Raw genomic sequence first — 20,649 nt, 5'->3', positions numbered from 1 at the left:
TATAATCCAAAATGTATCCGTGGAAGAAGTGTACAAAAATATAATAGACAGTATGCAAACAGCCGCAAAAGAAGCGCTTGGTTTAAAATCCGAGCGCCACAGTAAAAAGCTATGGTGGACCGAAGACATACAAAACCTAATAATGGAGAAAAAGAAAGCATACGCACGGTGGCTAAGTACTAAACATCAAGTAGACAAAGTCAAATATTTGGACCTACGAAGAACAACAAGAAGAGCAGTAACAGCAGCAAAAAAAGAAATGTGGGATAGGAAATGCCAAGCGATCAACACTTACATAGGCGGAAGGAAGGGTTCAGAGACATGCAAATTTTTGAACAAAATTAAGAACACAGAAAGAAATACTACTTCTATTCAGTTAATATCAACAGAAAAATGGAAAGAATACTACGAGAGTTTGCTAACAGAAAGTAGAGCCGAATATACCACCCAATCACCAACAGAAGTATTCGTTGAAGGCGAAGAGATATTAGTGGGAGTTAATATATTGAAGAAAGCTGTAAATGAACTAAAAAATGGTAGAGCTCCAGGGCCAGAAAATATTCCTGCCGAATTAATAAAATGTGGCACAGATAAACTCTTTCAAGCACTTACTTTGTGTATGAACAAATATATAAACGGTGTCACACCACCCAATTTATGGAAAGTAGCTTATATTTCTTTCATTCATAAAAAAGGAAATAAGTTGGATTGCTCAAATTACAGAGGAATATCGGTAACTAGTACACTAAGCCGGGTGTATGGGCGCATTCTTAGAAATCTCATTGAGATGGAGTATAGGGAACAAGAAGAAGAAGAACAGGCTAGTTTTTGCGCTGGAAGGACTTGCACAGATAATTTCTTCTGCCTAAAACAATTAATTGAAAAAAAATCAGCAACCAATCAAGAGACCCATCTCATGTTTGTTGACCTCCGTAAAGCATAAGACAGCGTTTCTGTGACTAAATTGTGGAAATCACTACAAGAAACACATCAGCTACACTCTAGTCAACGCCTTAAAAAATCTATATGAAAATTCTACATCACAAGTAAAAATTGGCAACGCACTATCTAAAAAGTTCATAGTTAACAAGGGTCTGCGCCAGGGCTGCTGTATTTCACCAACTTTGTTCAAGATATATGTTGCAAAAGCACTAAACCAGTGGAAACGTAAATGCCACGGTATGGGTATAGAACTCGGAGAGGTTTGTTTATATACCTTACAATTTGCTTATGACCAAGTGATCATAGCTAATGATAAAGACGACCTACAGTATATGGCAAGAAAACTAAGGGAGGAATATGAACAGTGGGGCTTGGAAATTAATGTGGAAAAAACTAAATACCTACCCATAGGAGCTGAGTTATCCAATATCGAACTAGAGGATAATGAACAAATCACATCCTGTAGTGAATACACGTACCTGGGAGTAATCTTCGATAGAACGGGAAAAGACGATGAGGAAATAAAGAAAAGGGTAACACAAGCTAGAAGAACAATTGGCTGCCTAAATAAAATACTTTGGAGCTCCGAAATAGGAATACAGCGAAAATACAATATCTATGAAACACTTATTAAAAGCAGCCTACTTTACGGAGCAGAAACTTGGAAAATAACCGAGAACAACAGGAAAAAATTAGAAGCTGTAGAAATGGATGTGTTTAGAAGATCGTTAGGTATATACCGTAGGGAAAGAGTTCGAAATGAGGAAGTAAGACGACGAATTGGAATAGATGGTTACTTAACAACAGACATTGAGAGGAAACAGTTGATTTGGTATGGTCATGTTCAAAGAATAGAAGACACAAGATTGCCCAAAAAGATCATGCAGTGGGTACCACCAAACCGCAAAAAACGAGGAAGACCCAAAAAACATGGAAAGAAGGGGTAACCAAAGCAATGAGTGCAAGGGATCTTAGAGATGGCCAATGGGATGACAGAAGGACGTGGAAGTTAGGCATCGGAAAACGTCGAAAGAAGTTCTAAAACCGACACATACATAGCTTTCTTTGTCCTATTTGCAATTTCTTGGTCTAGCTTTCCGTCGTTTGATATTATCGTGCCCAGGTATTTGTAGGCCATCATCCTCTCCAATTCTTGTCCTTTACAGAACACTCGTGTTTTACCTCCAATCTCGTGTTCTTGCTGACCTATTTTCATTTGAGTTTACTCCTTCTATACCCTGTATTAAATTTATATGTAATTATTGGAAATTTATAAACACTACACTGACATACTACTTTGGCTATTATTAGCACAAATACACAACGTTTGTTTACCATGTTTGATAAAATTTGTTATACACATAATAACAATGACACTACAAAGATAACTCAAATATTGTCATATTTCGCCGCTACTCACGTTAGTATCATTTTAAGGTGCCCCACCATGGTCACGCACGGAGCGAATACCCAGATTAAACTTCATTTTTACATACCTCATGACACATACTTTGCCAGCCAGCTGTTAGTAGTACAGCACCTTCTACAACAACGACTTTTGCTTTGCTGTTGCTAATTATTGTTTGAACCTCTTCTGCAATGGCTGGCCAAACTAGTCCATTCAATGTGTTTAACTCCTCCTAAAAGATAACCATGGTTTCTAAAGTCCATTTTTACGAGAATCCTTGGCATACTATACCTTATCAGTAAAAACTATCCCACCAAGAACTTTTCTATCAATCTCTCCATTTGCTGCAACAACTTTTTCTCCAAAATGGCCTACAATTTTTTTGTAGCAAGGTTTGCCTCTTTTATACAGCTCATGTGCTATGAGATCACAATTTATAATTTGAGCACCCAGGTTTTCCATATGAGTTGCCACTCCTGACTTTCCGCTAGCAACTCCACCTGCAAAATGAGAATGTCTTTAAAAATATAAGGTGTCTCCTTACTAAACTACAAGAATGTGTTGCATATTATACTTTGTGGTGATGGGTAGTTCTTCTAAGACGACAGACTCAGTAAAACACAGGTTAAAACAAAATAAATATATTCAGTCTAATTATTTACAAAATAAATAAAAATAATATATCTCATTCTATTCGTCGCAGGGAAGTCCTCCTTCGGATAGACGTCTGGAAAAGAAGAACAAAATTAACAATGTTTTTCAAATATATACATTTATCGGGGGCTCGCTCACTATGCTTGCCTCCGTTTACTTATGAGCCGCAAATCACTTCACTACGGTGCACCTTGTGGCTCGAGTTGGCCTGCCTAAGCTTGCGAATCACGTCAATACGGTGCACCTCGCTACTCGGGTTGGCTTGCCTAGCTCACCTCGCTTGGCTGGTATTGCGAGCCCAGAACGTTCGTTTCATGACTGGCTGATCTCTGCTTGCGGCTCTCTTAAATATCCTTCTGCCGGTGTTGGTTCGGAGAGGTGGAACTGAGTGGGGGTATCTACGCGATTTGAGAGAATCGCACGGTTCCAAGTGTCGATGCTTGTTCGGCGTATCAGCGTATCATTACAACTTTTATAACTCTAAGGCGGCGTTCATACTGGGGCGATAAACGATAAGCGATATATCGTAAACGATATGTGATAGGCGATACGAACAAACAAATACTTAACGGGTTATCCTAGTGTAAAAGTTAGAAATTCATATAGTTTTTTGGGAATTTCTGAAATAAAAAGTATGTACTGCACCAATTGTTTTAAAAATTTTCATGTGAATTTATTATAAAAAGAAGTATATACAAAACAATTTTCATAAAAAAATATTAAAAATTAAATGATTTATGCGCCATCTACTGGAACAGTGAAAATAAAAAGATAGCTCCACTGCTGCAGTGATCGGGACTAATAGAGATCCTGAAACATAAAATGTCAAAGTTATTATTGAAATATACGCTGTGAGCTCTTACGTAGAGGGGATATTTAAAAATTCGCGAGCGCCGGTAGTGACAAGTCTGTAAACGTTTACTGGAAATTTGACATAAATGTCAAAGTGATTAATTTAAAATTAAAAATAAAAACATTAATTATAAAAAATATTAGTTGGTCAAAGCTGTGGTATATATTTTTAGCTTAAATATACTTCAGTTTTAAATACTGAATTTAAGTTTTTTTAATGTTCCGTAATATGTAATTATAAATTAATCTATTAATCTTAGCGCAATCTAAACGATAATTGTGAAAGTATCCGAAGTAAGAAATTAATATTTCATCAATAGAACGTCAAAATGATTAGCAAAATCTTAAAAAATCGATTACAATTTACTAACTTTTTTGCGTTGTAAATATTAAGCGATAACAATTAAATAATAAATTTAAAGTTACCGGCGAAAGTTGCATTAGTAATCCGCTAGTAGCGATACCAGCGAAGCTCACAGCGTATATATGTACAATGCAAAAAAGTAATTAAAATAAATAAATTGTAATCGATTTATTTAAGATTTTGCTAATCGTTTAAACGTTATATGAATGAAATATTAATTTCTTCTATCTACTTCGGATACTTTCACAATTATTATCGTGTAGATGGCGCTTAGATCAATTTATAATTACATATTACGATATATTAACCCGCCAGTGGTCGCTATATGAGATTTTCTCTCACGGTTTCAGAAAATTGCGCACAACTTTTTTTCTAGGAAAATATACGCGCTGTAGTTCCTTCTAGTCTCCTAACTATCCTCCCTCGACAAATTAATAGACTCGTCCGCTCAGATAGTGACTCAGTTTACTTAGTATCACCATATTGTTGAGTCAGCGCGCTTCATGTGAGATTCTCTCATCAAGCGACCACCGGCGTCACCAACTGTGTATAAAAATTAATTTTATTTTTCCCTTTAAAACCTGAAATAATCTCCTTTTATGATGTAAAAAAGGCGCCGTGGATGTGGTCGATGATATGAAAATCCTATATTATATTTCACGGGTTAGTTGTAGATGGTCACTTACCATATATTTTTCAATTTTAAATATTGGCGGCATCAATAGTCACATTTTATATAAAGATAATAATAATAAAACAGAAAAACGTCGTGTCTTTTTAAAGCAAATGAAAAAATAATAAAAAATAAAAAATAATAAAAAAATAATAAATAAAAAATAAAAAATCGTTGATGAAACCTCATCTTTTTTATAAAATTATGTAAAGAAAGGCAAAAGTTGGATATGTGAGAGAAAATCTCACGCGCGACCACTCGCGTAACAATTTACCTAGCGACCAATGCCGGGTTAAAAAAACTTAAATTCAGTATTTAAAACGTAAGTATATTTAAGGTAAAAATATACACCACAGCTTTGACCAACTAATATTTTTTCCTATTAATGTTTTTAATTTCAATGTTTTAACTTAATCACTTTGACATTTGTCAAATTTCCACCGAACGTTGACTGATTTGTCACTACTGGCGCTCGCGAAATTTTAAATATCCCCTCTACCTACGAGCTCACAGCGTATAAGTTATTTTCTATACCATCAACTATTTAGGGGTTTTTGATCGGATAAAAAATTTGATTTTTTCAATTTGGCGGTTTTTGAGACTGAAAATATTTTCGTAATTTTTGCAAATTTTAATATTTTTCAAAAATCCTAGTTGATGGTACAGGAAATAACTTGTATTTTAATTATCAATCACTTTGTAATTTTATGTTTCAGAATCTCTATTAGTCCCAATCATTGCAGCAGTGGAGCTATGATTTTATTTTCACGGTGCCAGTATATGATGCATAAATCGTTTAATTTTCAACATTTTTTTATGAAAATCGTTTTGCGTGTACTTCTTTTTATAATAAATGCCCATGCAAATTTTCAAAGCAATTGGAACAGTACTTTTTATTTTAGAAATTGCCAAAAAAAGTATATGAATTTCATACTTTTACACTAGGATAGCCCCTTAAAATCTAACTAGAGACGATAAAAAGGTTCACTTCCGCGCGATTGCAGAACATATCGCAAGTGATATATCGTTCGATATTTCAAACTGTTAACATGTCGGGAAGAAAAGATGAGAGTCCTGTGATTCTTTTCATGACTTTAGTGAAAGCACGGCAGAGCATCTGGAACTATCCCCTTCCTGCTTACAGTAAGACAGATGTGACGAGCACTGCATGAAGGGAAATTGCATCAGAAATAAAAGATACAGTTCTTTGAACTTAATTAATTCGTGTTGATACAGCTCTCTGGAAACAACAGATGAGCTATGGTGCGCGTTGATAGGATTATAAGGATGCACCCGTATTTTCTTTTTCTAGTGATTCTACGCCTAAACCAATAAGCCACTACAACGTCTTCCTCACTTGAGCTCATAATTTTAACTGAAATGAATTGTGCTTTCATCATCGCATGGTCGTCACGATTTATCGTCCGTTCTCTTTGAACCGTAGTAAGGAAACGTTTTAAAATTCCCCACTTCCATTCATGCCTTTTCTACTACATCTTTGCAAGAATATTCCGTTAGATTGTAGTTCTACATGCAGGCATGCTTTTCAACTGCCTCTACTAATTTTCAACTGCCTCTACACGAATTATATGACATATGACGGAAGCTGGAAACAAATGATTGTGAATGAAAAGCCCTATTCGTCGCGTTGGTGAGAGGACTTTGTACTAAAAGCATGTGTCCGACTCCTAGTTGACTGTGTAGCAACTGTAACGTGACTATTTTTGCGGTCCAGTTGCAGGTGCGTTGCGGCGGTGGACAAATAGTAGTAAAGTTAATTTTTATTTGCATAAATTTTTAAACATAATTGAGCAAATAACGTCACATTATTAATCACATATTTAAAAAAATATATTAACATCACAGATTAAGATATATTAACAGTACAAATTACATATGCTGATCAAGGCTGATAGGCCAGGTACTCCACCACAGTATAGGGCTCAATGTTAAAAAGGTGTTAACAAACCTCTCTTTTAAAAGCTTTATACTAGTTTGTTTCCCGCTGAAATATGGTAGACTATTGTAAAATTTAACACACACATACAAAGGACTTCTCTCTGTTCTTCCCTACTTCCCGACCCTTCGGGTCAGGAAATTAAAACTGTCAAATTGTAACTTGGGATACAAATCGGTAATTTTAGAGCTCTTGTATAATTATAAGAAGTGATAATATGTTCATGTAATCAACCTCAAACTGAAGTTTGTATTAATAATTATACTTAATCAATTTAATATAAAATACAGCCTGACAAAAGATAAAAGTGATAAAAAGAAAAGTGCACACAAAAAAAGAAAAATATCTAAATTTTAAAGTGCCCAGTACATTTCTTTCATGTGAGTTTAATCTTGATTGCCTACAGTTTCTTTTAAAATAAAATTATTATATCACATTTATAATCAGTGTATTTTGCGTACTAACTTCTGGCCCATTATCTAGGTAAAATAAATAATATTTTTTGTTAATTTAATCAAATATAACTCTTTAAAATTGTATTGTACCCACTATTATATTTATAAACAGGCCTTCTATTTGACAGGTCGACAGTGTTGCCATATGTACTATTATGGTTTGCTGATAAAGACCATTGAATTGAAGATGCCTGATGAATAATGGACAAGAGATATAGTACAGGGAACTCGTGTAGCTAAGAAAATGAAGGTTTAAATATAAACATTTCGAAAACAAAAATGACAAATTTGGTACCTAACCAGAACATCAGTATTGGTGGGAAAGAAATAGAACTTGTAGATAGATATAAATAAATGGGATGAAATTACGATTGGCACAGATAACCAGACTCATGAACTGAAGAGAAGAATCGGCCTTGAACAATCTAGAGAGAAACTTTTAAAAGTGAGTTGCCCACATGCCTAAAGAGGAAGGTATTTGATCAGTGCGTCCTCCCAGTCTTGACATATGGAGCAGAAACACTTACCAAACTAAGAGTCACACCGAGAAGAATGGAGCGAAGCATGTTGGGAATACCTTTGAGAGAGAGAATCAAAAACAAAGAGATCAGGAGAAGAACAAAGGTGACCAACGTCATCGAAAGGATAGCCAGACTAAAGTGGAGATGGGCTCGACACATAGCCATAGCCAATTATATACGGGCGATGGGTAAAGAGGTTATTGGAATGGAGACCAAGAGAAGACAAGAGAAACGTTGGTTGACTGCCTACAAGATGGACTGACGATTGAAAAAGGCTAAATAAAAACCGGATGAGAGCGACGCAGGATAGACAGGGGAGAAAACAAGAGGAGGTCTATGTTCAGCAGTGGACTTTTGAGGCTGATGATGAATAATTAAAGACGACCATGACTATGGTAATATTATTTTCCAAAACGATTGACGTTTTGGTATTTTGTTTGTGATTCTTATTACCTGTTAGTCCAATAACATAAGGCGATTTTGGAATATCTTTGTGTTCTATAGGTTTCAGAAGTGTACCCAATAGCCTTATTCTAGTTGTGCTTGAACTAATTTTAGCCTCTTCTATAGGGCTAGGGTTTGGTTCATCCATCAATTCAATTGGAAGGATGTCTAACTCTGGTAAATTCCTTTCTTTCCTTACTAAAATAGAAAAAATATATAAAATTATAGATAACATATAGTGAAATAACTCATACTGGTGTTTATCTTTTCTCCGCCCCTTAGAGTTTCGTTACTGACAACTATAAGGTCCATTGAAGGGTCTACTATTGAAGGACCAAAAGGATCTGATATTGGAACTATATTATATTCCATTTCAGGGCAAATATCTTCTACAAAGTCTTTCACATGATTTATTCTTATGTCAATGTCTTCTATTAGCTCCCATAAGGTTTTTGTTGAAAGCATGTTCTCTTCTGTTACACCAATCTAAAACATTTGAAGAATGACGAAAATTGTGATTTGTAAAGAATAAAATACTAGAAATGTTAATAGAAAAATGAAAGACAAAGTTATAGAAGTTGATAGAAACTAATAGGATAATATAGTTTGCAATCCTGGGAAAATTAATAAGTATTTTTAAAAATTTTAAACAGAGAATGAAATATTACATTATTACCGAGGGCCGAAAGTCCCTGAAAACTGATAATGTTTATTTTAATAAGTGACAGGGGTGAAAAAAAAAAGAGAAAATTGAGTGTGATTTAGAAACTTTTTGTTTATTCAAAGGGACTTTCGGCCCTCAGTAATAATGTAATCTCTCATTCTGCATTTAAATTTTTCAAAAATATTTATTAGTCTCCATTTGAAAATTATTGATAGCACAGATTTTACAAGGCAGGTCTTTTGTATTGTATGTTGCATTGTATGTTTATGACTTCGAGTACAATACAACATAATATAATAATGACTTGTGTTGTAAAATAAAAACTGTGCTATCAATAATTTTTTGTTAAACAATCATGGAAATAGGTATTACTTAATTGGTAAAAAATATAATGAATGAATATTTGTTGTTTACTTTGATAAATTATGCAAATATCTATTATAAATATTTTCTTACTGTAACTTTTTTACTGGACCTTAAAACCACTTCGCTAAGCAATAACTTATGTGCTGTATGCAATCTATCAAATGTTCCACCTAGTACTGAATGTTGGTATCTCTTATCACTAAACGGAGTGTTGTTGTTTTCCTGATTAACTTCTTCGTTTGACTCCAGTGTAATAACATTGTATTCTTTTGTAAGATTTTCAATTCTAGTTGTTATGAATTGGTCTATTTCCGCCTTCGTGTATTTCTTATCAAAAATAACTAAGTCTATTGGATTTTGTGTATGAATTTTAGATACATTAAACTTTATTCCTGAAAGTAGAACTCTTACATCCAAGTCACTGCATTGTCTTGCAGCCTAAAATCAAATAAAGGATTCATTTTGTACAAAGGCAATTAAGTTGTAGATAGTGGTGTATTACCTGTGAATATATACCATGTATTGTAGGACTAAACTTGTGCCAAGTATTTATAGACTTCGGGCAAAAGTTTCCTAAGGGCTCGCTTAAAGCTGATAAAAGTTGAACATATAGTGTATTTTTCACCTGTTTCTTTACTGATCCCAGCAGATTTGCTATTTGTTTTGGGTTAGACACTATAAGCAGACCGGTTTTTGCCAACATTTTTGCACACAATGATGAAGAATGATGATAACTGTGTTTTAAACAAACTATGTTATAACATTATCAATTAGCAAATACAGATTAGAAAATAATTTGATGGAATGAACTCAATGAACTATGAACTAGACAAATTATATTATTGTAGGTTATCTGAGGTTATCTATCTGTCAAATATGACAAGTGAAAAGTGAAACGTAACAAAAAGAAGTGCGGTTTTGACTGGGTTTTGACATGGTACAAAGCAAAAAGGTACAAAGACACCAACCATACGCCATGGGGTTTTGACATTTCTGGTACCAATAACAAAAACAAAAGGTGTTGGGTTGTGTTCAGTTTTGTTTGATTTGTTTGTATTTTTATATTATTTTTATTATTATTTCTTCCAAAAATGGAAGTTAAAGAAGAAACGGTGGATACATTTTTTGAAGTAATCAAAGAAGAGCAAACATATGAGGAGCTAAATAGTGTATCACTGTTCCTGGATATATTTAAAAGTGATATTACAGATGAATTCCTAGTCGAGGATGTTAATTCCTTCAATGTAAATGATTTATCTAAGTATAAATGTGATTTTCAACAAATAACAACAGAATTGCTCTTTAAAATTGAACAAGAGGTCAGTGTTCAAGATTTAAATGATCTTTGGGAAGACACTGGACCAGAGTCAGATATGACAGAAGGATTAATCACAGTCAATAGTATAAAGAAGATAGGTAAGCTAAATAGTACAGCAGATCCATGATTATCAGTGCTAGTGCTCCATGGGATGGGACATGGCATGTTTAATTGAAAAGCTGGGATAGTCCGAACATTTATTTCTTATACAGGTTGTCTAGAAACTCTCCTGACAAAGACTGGAGATTCCTCAGATAATTTTAAAACAATTTAACACAAGTTACCAAGTCTGAAAATGCTTCTTTAGGACGAGGCCTCATTAGTGCGTTGAGCTGTCATAGTGTCATTTTTTATATCATTTTTAATGTGCTCTTTTGTTACTATTATTACGCCATCACCGAAATAATTGTAGAAACTACAGAAGATTCTGAATATTTTCTTTCATAGCATTAAGAAATTGTGAAAAAAATGTATGAAAACAATGTACTGCAATGCAGCGCAATGCACTAGTGGGGACTCACACTAAGGAAGCTAGAGCTCTTTAAAGATGGTTTTATGTAATTAGTTTTATTTTTAAATACCTCCAGAACGCTTCTATGTAGAAAAATGAAAACTGACATGCCTATTTATCTTCCAGTGATAAATCGCTTCCATCAATTGCGAATTTCTTGTACCAGTCATTGGTGTACGTTTTGGGTAGGTCAACTGGTAATCTCATAACTTTTTTGTCTTTAACTTTTAAGCATTTTCGACACTAGATTGTTAAATTATGGGGTATTCTAGTACTAAAAGTTACTCTTGCTTTAAGTCGGCAGGATGCACCATTTTCTAGAAAAATCAATTTGAAGTACTAGAATACCTCTATGGATTATCACGACAACGAATATTTTAGTGTACAACATAGGAAGTACGAAAGTAAATGGCTCTCCAATAAACAGCAATGTAATTTTCAATTTACTTTCATTCTTCTTATTTTACACAGCAAAATATTCGTTCTCGAGATAATCCAAGAGGGTCGTATATTCATGGAATAGGGCAGGGGTCACCAATTAGCGGACCGCGGTCTGCATCCAGACCTTGAGCTACTTTTGTGCGGACCGTCATTAAATTCAGAATATAGCGTTTTACAATTTTGAAAATGTTTTGCCATGAAATTGTATATTATGTTTGACTCAACTTATGTGTGCGAAGCCGCTTTATCAAGAATGAACTTTATTAAAAATCGGTACAGATCTCAGCTAACAGATGAATATCTCAACTCTCCAATGAGAATCAGTTGCATCAAACTCACTCCAAACTTCAGACAGGTTGTACATAATAAAAACTGTCATTTTTCTCACTGATAATTAAATTTTTTAAAGAATGACAAATTTTCTGATTGGGTTTTTTTTTGTGGATTCCTGTTCAAAAATGTCTCCTTAAACAAATCAGAAGGGGCCCGGGATGCCGGGCAAAACAGTCTTTTTATACAAATTCAAAATTACCTTTTAGCCCCGAAAATTGTATTTAAAAAAAGGTATCTTGCCATTTTTGTCAAAAGTTGATGGTTTTCGAGTTATAAGCGATTTAAAATCTGAAAAATGTGAAAATACCTACGCATTTTCGAGGTTTGAAAACTCATATGTAAATTATTAGTTTTCAGGTTGCCAAGTGCCTAAATTGTAGTTTATAAATTCAATTTCAAGATTCTAACGAGTAATCGGGACTTACTTCATTATAGACCGTTGTTTTTAATTGTTAATTATGCGAGTCCACTCGACTTTTAAGTCGCCGCACATCACAATTTATGGTGCGTCTCTGTCGCACTTATTACACATATTATACGTACTTATGCAAAAAATGCCCAACAAATACTTCACATTTATTAAAATTTTATAATTTATTAATCACATATTTTTTTCTAAATGATTTATTTATTTATTCAATTAATTATTACCAATGTGCTAATTAAATACTCCAATAAAAACAAACGGTCGAAATTGAAATAAACCCCGATAACTCATCAGAATCTTGAAATTGAATGTTTAAACTTCAATTTAGGCACTTGACAACCGCAAAAATAATAATGTGCACATGAATTTTCAAGCTTCGAGAATGCTTATTTTCGCATTTTTCAGTTTATATAAATCGCTTAAAACTTGAAATCTGTCAAGTTTTGAGAAAAATAACAGAAAATCTTTTTTGTTTAAGATGACCTAAAAATGCTAAAAACATATTTTCGGGAGCAAAAAAGGTGATGTTTTGGATTTATTAAAAAACTGTTAAAAACAATTTCTGCCTAAAAATTTCGCACTGCACCCTACTGATTTGTTTACCGAATTAGAACAACCAGCAGGTAGTGTTAACTCCGGACCCCGGAAGTGTCATAGGTTTTCGAAACGGACCCCCAGAAAATATAATTGGTGACCCCTGGAATAGGGTATAGTCTAGTGCTAGTGTGACAAATGCTTAAAAATTAAAGACAAAAAAGTTGTGATAAAATAGCCATTGACCTACCCAAAAGAGATGCATATGACCGGTACTAGAAATTCGTAAGTGATGAAATCGATTCATCTTCAGAAGATAAATAAATGTACCAGTTTTTGCTTTTCTAACTATTTTTTTGAGAGTCATAAAATGTATACAATCACAGCTGATTTTTGTAGGATTATTTGATAAAAATAGTTACAACTAACTGGTAATATTGTCTGACAAATTTTTAGGGGTACTCCAGTTATCGGATATACTAAAGTTGACAATTTCATGCAACCTTTATACTACCTCTTGTCGGATAAAAAAATGAACATGTCATAAGACATGTCTTGGTAAATAACGTTATGGTCTGACAAAAACTATTGGGTAAAAGTTTTCCGACAGAAAAAAGACATTAAAAAGATTTACCTGTTGTAAATATTCGGTTACAGTTCATGAACGTGAGGTGCATTATCGTGCATTATAGTCCTGTCGCCAGGGAGGGTACAACGGCCTCCTTAATTCAGATGGACTTACCCAAGTTTTTTTTATGTATTTTGACCCGTAGAACACGAATTTTTTGGGTAACAGTTGATCCGGATGTCGATAAGATTGTTATAAACAAAGAACTTGAGGAATTTTATAACAGCGATTTTTCGCAAAACCAAACATTTTTTTGTATTTTTTGGGTGATTCTCAGCAAAAAATGGTCTTACAAGTTTTTTCGTAGGATGCATAGTTTTCGAGATAAACGCGGTTGAACTTTCAAAAAATTGAAAAATTACAATTTTTGAACCCGAATAACTTTTGATTAAAAAGTAAAATAGCAATTCTGCTTACTGCATTTGAAAGTTCAAGTCAAATTCTATCGGTTTTGATTATTTGCATTACTAAAAATTAAGTTTTTATTTGATAAACAAAGCCATAAACACATAGTGTTTCTCGTGCCCAATGCATGCGTTTTAATGTACGTAATCTACGTAGCAATTCTGTATGCGCGCCTACTCGTTCGATTTCAAATGAGAAATGCATTGAAAACATCATTCAATCACTATGTGTTTATAGCTTTGTTTAACAATAAACAAATTATAAATAAAACGCATGCATTGGGCACGAGAAACACTATGTGTTTATGGCTTTGTTTATCAAATAAAAACTTAATTTTTAGCAATGAAAGTAATCAAAACCGATAGAATTTGACTTGAACTTTCAAATGCTGTAGGCAGAATTGCTATTTTATTTTTCAATCAAAAGTTATTCGGGTTCAAAAATTGCAATTTTTCGATTTTTTGAAAGTTCAACCGCGTTTATGTCGAAAACTATGCATCCTGCGAAAAAACTTGTAAAAACATTTTTTGCTTAGAATGACCCAAAAATTACAAAAAAATGTTTTGTTTTGCGAGAGATCGCTGTTATGTGATTCGTCAAGTTCTTTGATTATAACAATCTTATCGACATCCGGATCGACTATTACCCAAAAAATTCGTGTTCTACGGGTCAAAATACATAAAAAAACTTGGGTAAGTCTATCTGAATTAAGGAGGCCGTTGTACCCCCACTGGCGACAGGACTATTAGCAAAAAATTGTTACCAATATAAGGAGCCGATAGCATGTTAGCTAAGTCCTTCGCTATGTAAGATCACTGCTTGAACACACTCACCGCGGATCAAATTCCTTGTAGTGAGTTCCATTTCCACCAAAAAAATAGGACTTAATTGATACTTTAAATAATAAATCTACTAATTTTCACAACAAACCACACTTTTTGACTGTTAAAAATTTGACATTGACTAAATTGTTACTATCTCATAGCATACTTTACGCTTGTTTATTAAACTAAGCAGAAAATTAGGATTTATTGATGAAAAACATCATGTTAACCTACCTAACAGGGTGTTCCGTACTTTAAGAAAAAAAGCACAGTATCATTGTTACACCCAGTATAAAATGACATTTACCTGTTTAGCAACATTATTATTATATCGATTTTCTTAACTAATAAGGCTATAACACTAAAATATCAGTCAAATCGGACAACAGGTTTAGGAAATTCGAGACATCTAACACATACAATTCAGCGAGAGATTCGATTATTTTGTAGTATGATCCAATTGATTCAAAAGATGGCATAACCCAGACATCCAAAGTGAAAGTTATCCTAACACCAAATTGTTCTATATGGTCCACATAATGTTCAGAAAAAAGTCACAGAGGGGGGAGAAATCGGTAAATTCGTAGTTTTTTACGTTTTTGGTCAATATTTCTAAAACTATGCGGTTTAGCATGAACAACCTTCTATACAAAAATGTTCTACGTTTTTGAAATAAAAAAGGCCCTATGCATAATCCTTCTAAAATGAACGGTTCCAAAGTTACGGAGGTAGTATAGTATAATTGGTCCAAAGAAAGGCCTAACTCAGACATCCAAAGTAAAAGATTTCCTTCAACACCAAATTGTTCTATAATATGGTCCACATATTGTTCAGTAAAAAGTTACACCATTTTGAGCGTCCGGTTTGGCAGGGAGATGGGGTTGAAATCAGTAAATTAGTAGTTTTTTTACATATTTCGTCAATATTTCTAAAACCATGCTCTAGTGTAAAAAATGCTTTATACAAAAATGTTCTACATAAACGTTAAAACAAAAAAGGTGCTATACATAATTGTTATAAAATCAACGGTTCCAGAGTTACGGAGGGCGAAAAGTGGAGGTTTTCAATACTTTTTATTTTTTGGGCAATTGATGATGATTTTGGGTGGTGAGGTTGACGTTTCTTCAAGGGCTTATCACTAACATACCATCGGCCACTGAAATAGCTAATTTTATTTACAAAACACAATCCTGTTAAAGAAAATTTCTATCATCAATAATACCTTTGTAATATGATAAATTTCCCAAAGAATATAAAAAGTGTCGAAAACCTCCACTTTTCACCCTCCGTAACTCTGGAACCGTTGATTTTGTAACAATTATGTATAGGACCTTTTTTGTTTTAAACCTTATGTAAAAGATTTTGGTATAGAACATTGTTTACGTTAAAGCATAGTTTTAGAAATATTGACGAAAAACGTAAAAAAACTACTAATTTTTCGACTTTTCCCCCATCTCCCCCCCAAACCGGACGCACAAAATAAAGTAGCTTTTTACTGAACAATATGTGGACCATATAGAACAATTTGGTGTCGAAGGAAAACTTTTACTTTTGAGGTCTGGGTTAGGCCTTTTTTTGGACCAAGTATACTATAAGTACCTCCGTAACTTTGGAACCGTTCATTTTAGAAGGATTATACATAGGGCCTTTTTTTATTTCAAATTTAATGTAGAACATTTTTGTATAGAAGGTTGTTCATGCTAAACCGCCTAGTTTTAGAAATATTGACGAAAAACGTAAAAAACTACGAATTTACCGATTTCTCCCCCCTCTCCCCCCAAACCCGACGCTCAAAATGGTGTGACTTTTTTCTGAACGTTATGTGGACCATATAGAACAATTTGGTGTTGGAGGATAACTTTTACTTTGGATGTCTGGGTTTGGGTCTAATTATACCATACTATTACTCTTAACTGTATATTTTAATGTCATGTACCTATATTTTAATATGTAACTTTATTTTCAGATTCATTACATTGCAGTCCAGGAAAGAAGCAAAACAAGGAAACATGAATTATCTACATCTGACATTATTGGGAAATTCTCCAAAGAGTTCAAATGTGAAATTTGTGGTCAAATATTCTCATACAAATCAAGATTGAAGTCTCATATGTATGTACACGGAAATGAAAAACCACTAAAGTGTACTATTTGTTCTGAGCAATTTGTGTACCCAAGTCGTTTGAATACTCATATGCGTACCCATACTAGAGAAAAACCATATCAATGTAACTTATGCCTGAAGCAATATGCACATAAAAGTCACTTGAACATTCGCCTTCATAACGGTGAAAAGCCTCACAAATGTGAACTATATTCCAAGGAATTTGTGCATAGGAGTCATTTACATCGGCATATTTTGTCACACAAAGGGGAGAAACCATTTCAATGTAAACTTTGTACCAAAAGATTTTCCCGCAAACCTCAGTGGCGAATTCATATGCAGATGCACGGTACTGAGAAACCTTATAGCTGTAAAATTTGTTGTAGATTGTTTAAGACAAGCTTAGAGTTGGATGCTCATATTCGAAAATATGATGGAGAGAAGAAGCCCTTTCAATGTGGTATCTGTTTTAAAGAATTCACAAGCAAACAAGCATTAAATGGACATACCTCAATGCACAAGCCTGATTAATCCTGAATGTGTGAAGTATATTGATCTTTATAGAGTAAGAGGTTTTGAGAAGACATCAAGAAGTATTATGCAGAAATTGGCATTATATAACTGTGATATTAATATGGATAAATTAGAAGCTAAAACTTTGGATGTTAGTTATCTCTAGTAGACATACATAGTCATCTTCAGTACAATTTTGTAATGGCATCTCTACCACTTCAAATTGACATGTAGATGTCAGTAGTGGTCGAATTAATAGTGAATAAAATGATTTAGGAAAATTAAATAACTAGTGGCTGTCCATTATACATGTGAGGCTCAAGGTCAATAAAAAATCAGGAAACATCACAGGGTGGAGAGGTGTACTACATAAATGTATCACGTGGGTGTATCAGTTCATTTTTTCGGAAAATGGGCGATACCACCGCGATACTCAACCGAAAAGTGGCGTTTACCTCTATTTATTTTTCGTCAAACGTGTACAAAATCGAAAGCAGATTAACCTTAAAATATTAGTTCTCGCAGAAGTATTTAGTAATAGGGCTATTGACGACCATGGCGTCATAGCAGAGTATGTCGAGTAGGGTGGAGCGCAAATTTATTTTTTCGAATTTCATTTTCGCGGGGTGCGGAATTGATGCGTCTTTCATTTTCGAATGAAAAACTTAGATGACATTTTTTCGTATTTTCAGCCTGAAAAGCGCCCAACGGTGAATGAAATTTTGGAATTTTGTAAAAAAAAAATTTGTAAAAAAATTCGATAGTCAACTAGAGTCAACGATAATGTTTTATTCATTTATTTAAGCTATTAGGACTATAATATGAAGAAAAAGAAAAATAGTCAATATAAAGTAAAAAAAAAATTATTACAAATTGAAGAATAACATAAAAACTTATTGTGAACGATAGTCTTTCCTGGTATCAAATTTAGGCATCAAAAGGCATGATTTGAGCTTATTCTTAATGAATCCGTCTCTCCTCCGCGATCCACAGAGAGCAGCACTTGCTTCTGTAACTAATTTGACATACCTTTCAGAGGATTGTGTGTGACACGGAATTTTTCCGTGATGGCCTATGATGGCCTGAGATATCCTTTCGGTACTTAAATTATTCGTAAGTGGAGGTTCTGTCTTGGCTTTCCAATCTATCATATCGATGTAATCATCGGCGTCCATATTTAAAGTAGGTACTTGAAAAATATGTAAGGCTCCTATGTTATGATGTCTCTCTGATCTTCAATATTCTGCGGAGTGCAACTTCTCTGACGTACTGTCTGTTTTCAGCTAACATTCCTAGTAAAATTTAGTAAATTCTCTGAATGTCCAAAGAATGCATTTCTCTGTATGACTGGGAACATTCTTCAAGTGGTTTGGCAAATAGCGCGACAGTTTTATCGTATCATATAAATGTTTTGGCACCAAAAATACAAATTGGCCTAGTCTTGATCCTGAACCACATAGGAGCATAGACCGTTAAAATAAATGTGCTTAGTATAATTAGGTTTTCTGACGGAGTTTGGCTTGAGACATATAATCTCAGTATCCGATTAACCATTGTCAACCATTTAGGGCAGGGGTTCCCAAACTTTTTTGTACCACGCCCCCTTTTGTTAAAATGAAAGTTTCTCGCGCCTCCCCCCCCCTTAACAATAAATTGTATATGCCTGGGAACAAAACAAAATCAAATAAGTGTTACATAAGAAACAAAACATTTATTTATATATACATACTGCCATAAAATACAACAATATCAGTTTTAATAAAATACAAAAATTATTAATAAAAGAAAAAATAGATTAGGTTGGTTAATGAGATGAATGGGCTTGCATTTTCTTTACTAGTATGCCTATTCGTGGCTGAGTTTTAGTAAGTGCACAACGCAAGTCACTAGCAGCATCAAGTTTATTTCGATACTTTGTTTTAATTGCCACAAGTGTTGAAAATGCTTTTTCGCACAAATAGGTACTTGAAAAAGGCAAATATAAACGAAGAGCTTCGCGTGATACACTAGGATACACTTTGAAATATTTTAACCAAAATGAAGGTTTGTCCATTATATCAAAGTTGTATTTGGCAGAGGAATCATGTTTTATTTGCAAAGCATCTTCTTGAAGTGATTCAGGCAAGGAGTCTATGTTGACATGGAATGGGTCGGTTGACATTCTGAAAATACTATCGTCACAAGTGTTTGGAAAGTATTTCTGGAACTCTTCAATTAGGCTCTCCAAATGGTTTGATATTTGGATTTTCAAACTTGATCCTTCATAAATATCTCTGAAGCGTGTTTCTTCTGACATTGACTCTACTTTAGGAAAACTCGAATAATTGCAGGGGTTTGCTGATATTTTACGCCTCCAAAGTTGAAGTTTCTCAATATACATATTAATCGCATCACGATGAGTAACTATATTTGAGTCTCCACCCTGCAGTTTTAAGTTAAGGCTGTTCAACGAGTCAAAGATGTGTGACAAATAAGCCACTATTACTTGGGTACAACTTTTTTTGAAGGCCACGCTTAGTTCATTTTGCTTTTGCTGTTCCAAGAAGGTGATTACTTCATCTCGAAGGTCAAGTAATCTTGCTAACATGTTTCCTTTTGAGAGCCATCGTACTTCTGTATGAAATAGCAGTGTTTTGTGATCACTTCCTAAATCTTCACAAAGATTTTTAAACAGTCGAGTATTCAACGCACTGTTTTGTATGTAATTCACTACTTTAATACACAACTTTAAGACAGCATTGCATTCATTTGAAAAAGTTTTTGCTGCCAAGGCTTGTCGATGTATAACACAATGTATCCCAGTCAGATCAGCATTTTTCTCTCTTACTAATTGTACAAATCCTGAGCGAGAACCAAGCATTGAAGGCGCGCCATCCGTACATACACCGATTAGTTTTTGCCAAGAGATTTCCTGTTTGTCAAAAAAGTCTGACACTGCTTTCATAACATCAATAGCTTTTGTCGTTGTCTCCAACTCTGCAGAAAAGAGTAGCTCCTCTTTCACTCTATCATTTTCAACATACCGAACATAAACAATTAACTGAGAACATTGTGCTATGTCGGTACTCTCGTCTAGCTGAATAGCAAAAAATGGCGATTGTTTTACTGCATCAACTACCTGGTTTTGTATGTCTTCGGCCATATCATCAATGCGACGTTTTACGGTATTGTCAGAAAGAGGTATTTTAGATAACTTTTGCTTACTCTGCGTTCCAAGAATAATATCAGCTGCCTTTAACAAACACGGTTTAACAAGCGTCTCTCCAATAATATGGCTCTTCTTTTCTTTAGCAATCAGAAGTGATAGCTCA

The 20,649-nt window shown here is 34.1% G+C and overlaps 2 protein-coding genes across 4 annotated transcripts in view; one reads left to right on the top strand and one right to left on the bottom strand.

The window, feature by feature from the left end:
- Nucleotides 1-10,159, bottom strand: part of LOC114329092 (bifunctional coenzyme A synthase) — a 30,445-nt gene extending 20,286 nt beyond the window's left edge. Inside the window, exons 1-6 of the mRNA XM_028278104.2 lie at nucleotides 9,803-10,159; nucleotides 9,391-9,738; nucleotides 8,525-8,756; nucleotides 8,280-8,468; nucleotides 2,642-2,850; nucleotides 2,439-2,582 (exon numbers count right to left, since the gene is read on the bottom strand). Coding sequence (XP_028133905.1) covers nucleotides 2,439-2,582; nucleotides 2,642-2,850; nucleotides 8,280-8,468; nucleotides 8,525-8,756; nucleotides 9,391-9,738; nucleotides 9,803-10,003 — 1,323 coding nt within the window. The 5' untranslated portion in view covers nucleotides 10,004-10,159. The remainder of the gene's footprint in view (nucleotides 1-2,438; nucleotides 2,583-2,641; nucleotides 2,851-8,279; nucleotides 8,469-8,524; nucleotides 8,757-9,390; nucleotides 9,739-9,802) is intronic.
- Nucleotides 10,152-17,619, top strand: LOC114329093 (zinc finger protein 468-like). 3 transcript variants are annotated; one of them, XM_050641982.1, is made up of 2 exons: nucleotides 10,260-10,716; nucleotides 16,688-17,619. In XM_050641982.1, exon 2 carries the CDS (start codon nucleotides 16,832-16,834, stop codon nucleotides 17,354-17,356), a length of 525 nt encoding a protein of 174 aa, XP_050497939.1. In that variant the 5' UTR covers nucleotides 10,260-10,716; nucleotides 16,688-16,831; the 3' UTR covers nucleotides 17,357-17,619. The 3 variants fall into 2 exon arrangements, with proteins under 3 accessions (XP_028133906.2, XP_050497939.1, XP_028133907.1); XM_028278105.2 differs by lacking the exon at nucleotides 10,260-10,716 and adding an exon at nucleotides 10,152-10,252.
- Nucleotides 17,620-20,649: the final 3,030 nt, after the last annotated feature.

Source organism: Diabrotica virgifera, chromosome 1, assembly GCF_917563875.1.
Source record: "Diabrotica virgifera virgifera chromosome 1, PGI_DIABVI_V3a".
In the NCBI taxonomy this organism is placed as follows: domain Eukaryota; kingdom Metazoa; phylum Arthropoda; class Insecta; order Coleoptera; family Chrysomelidae; genus Diabrotica; species Diabrotica virgifera.
Note: the sequence above shows the minus strand (reverse complement) of the source record. Positions and strands in the feature narration are given on the sequence as shown.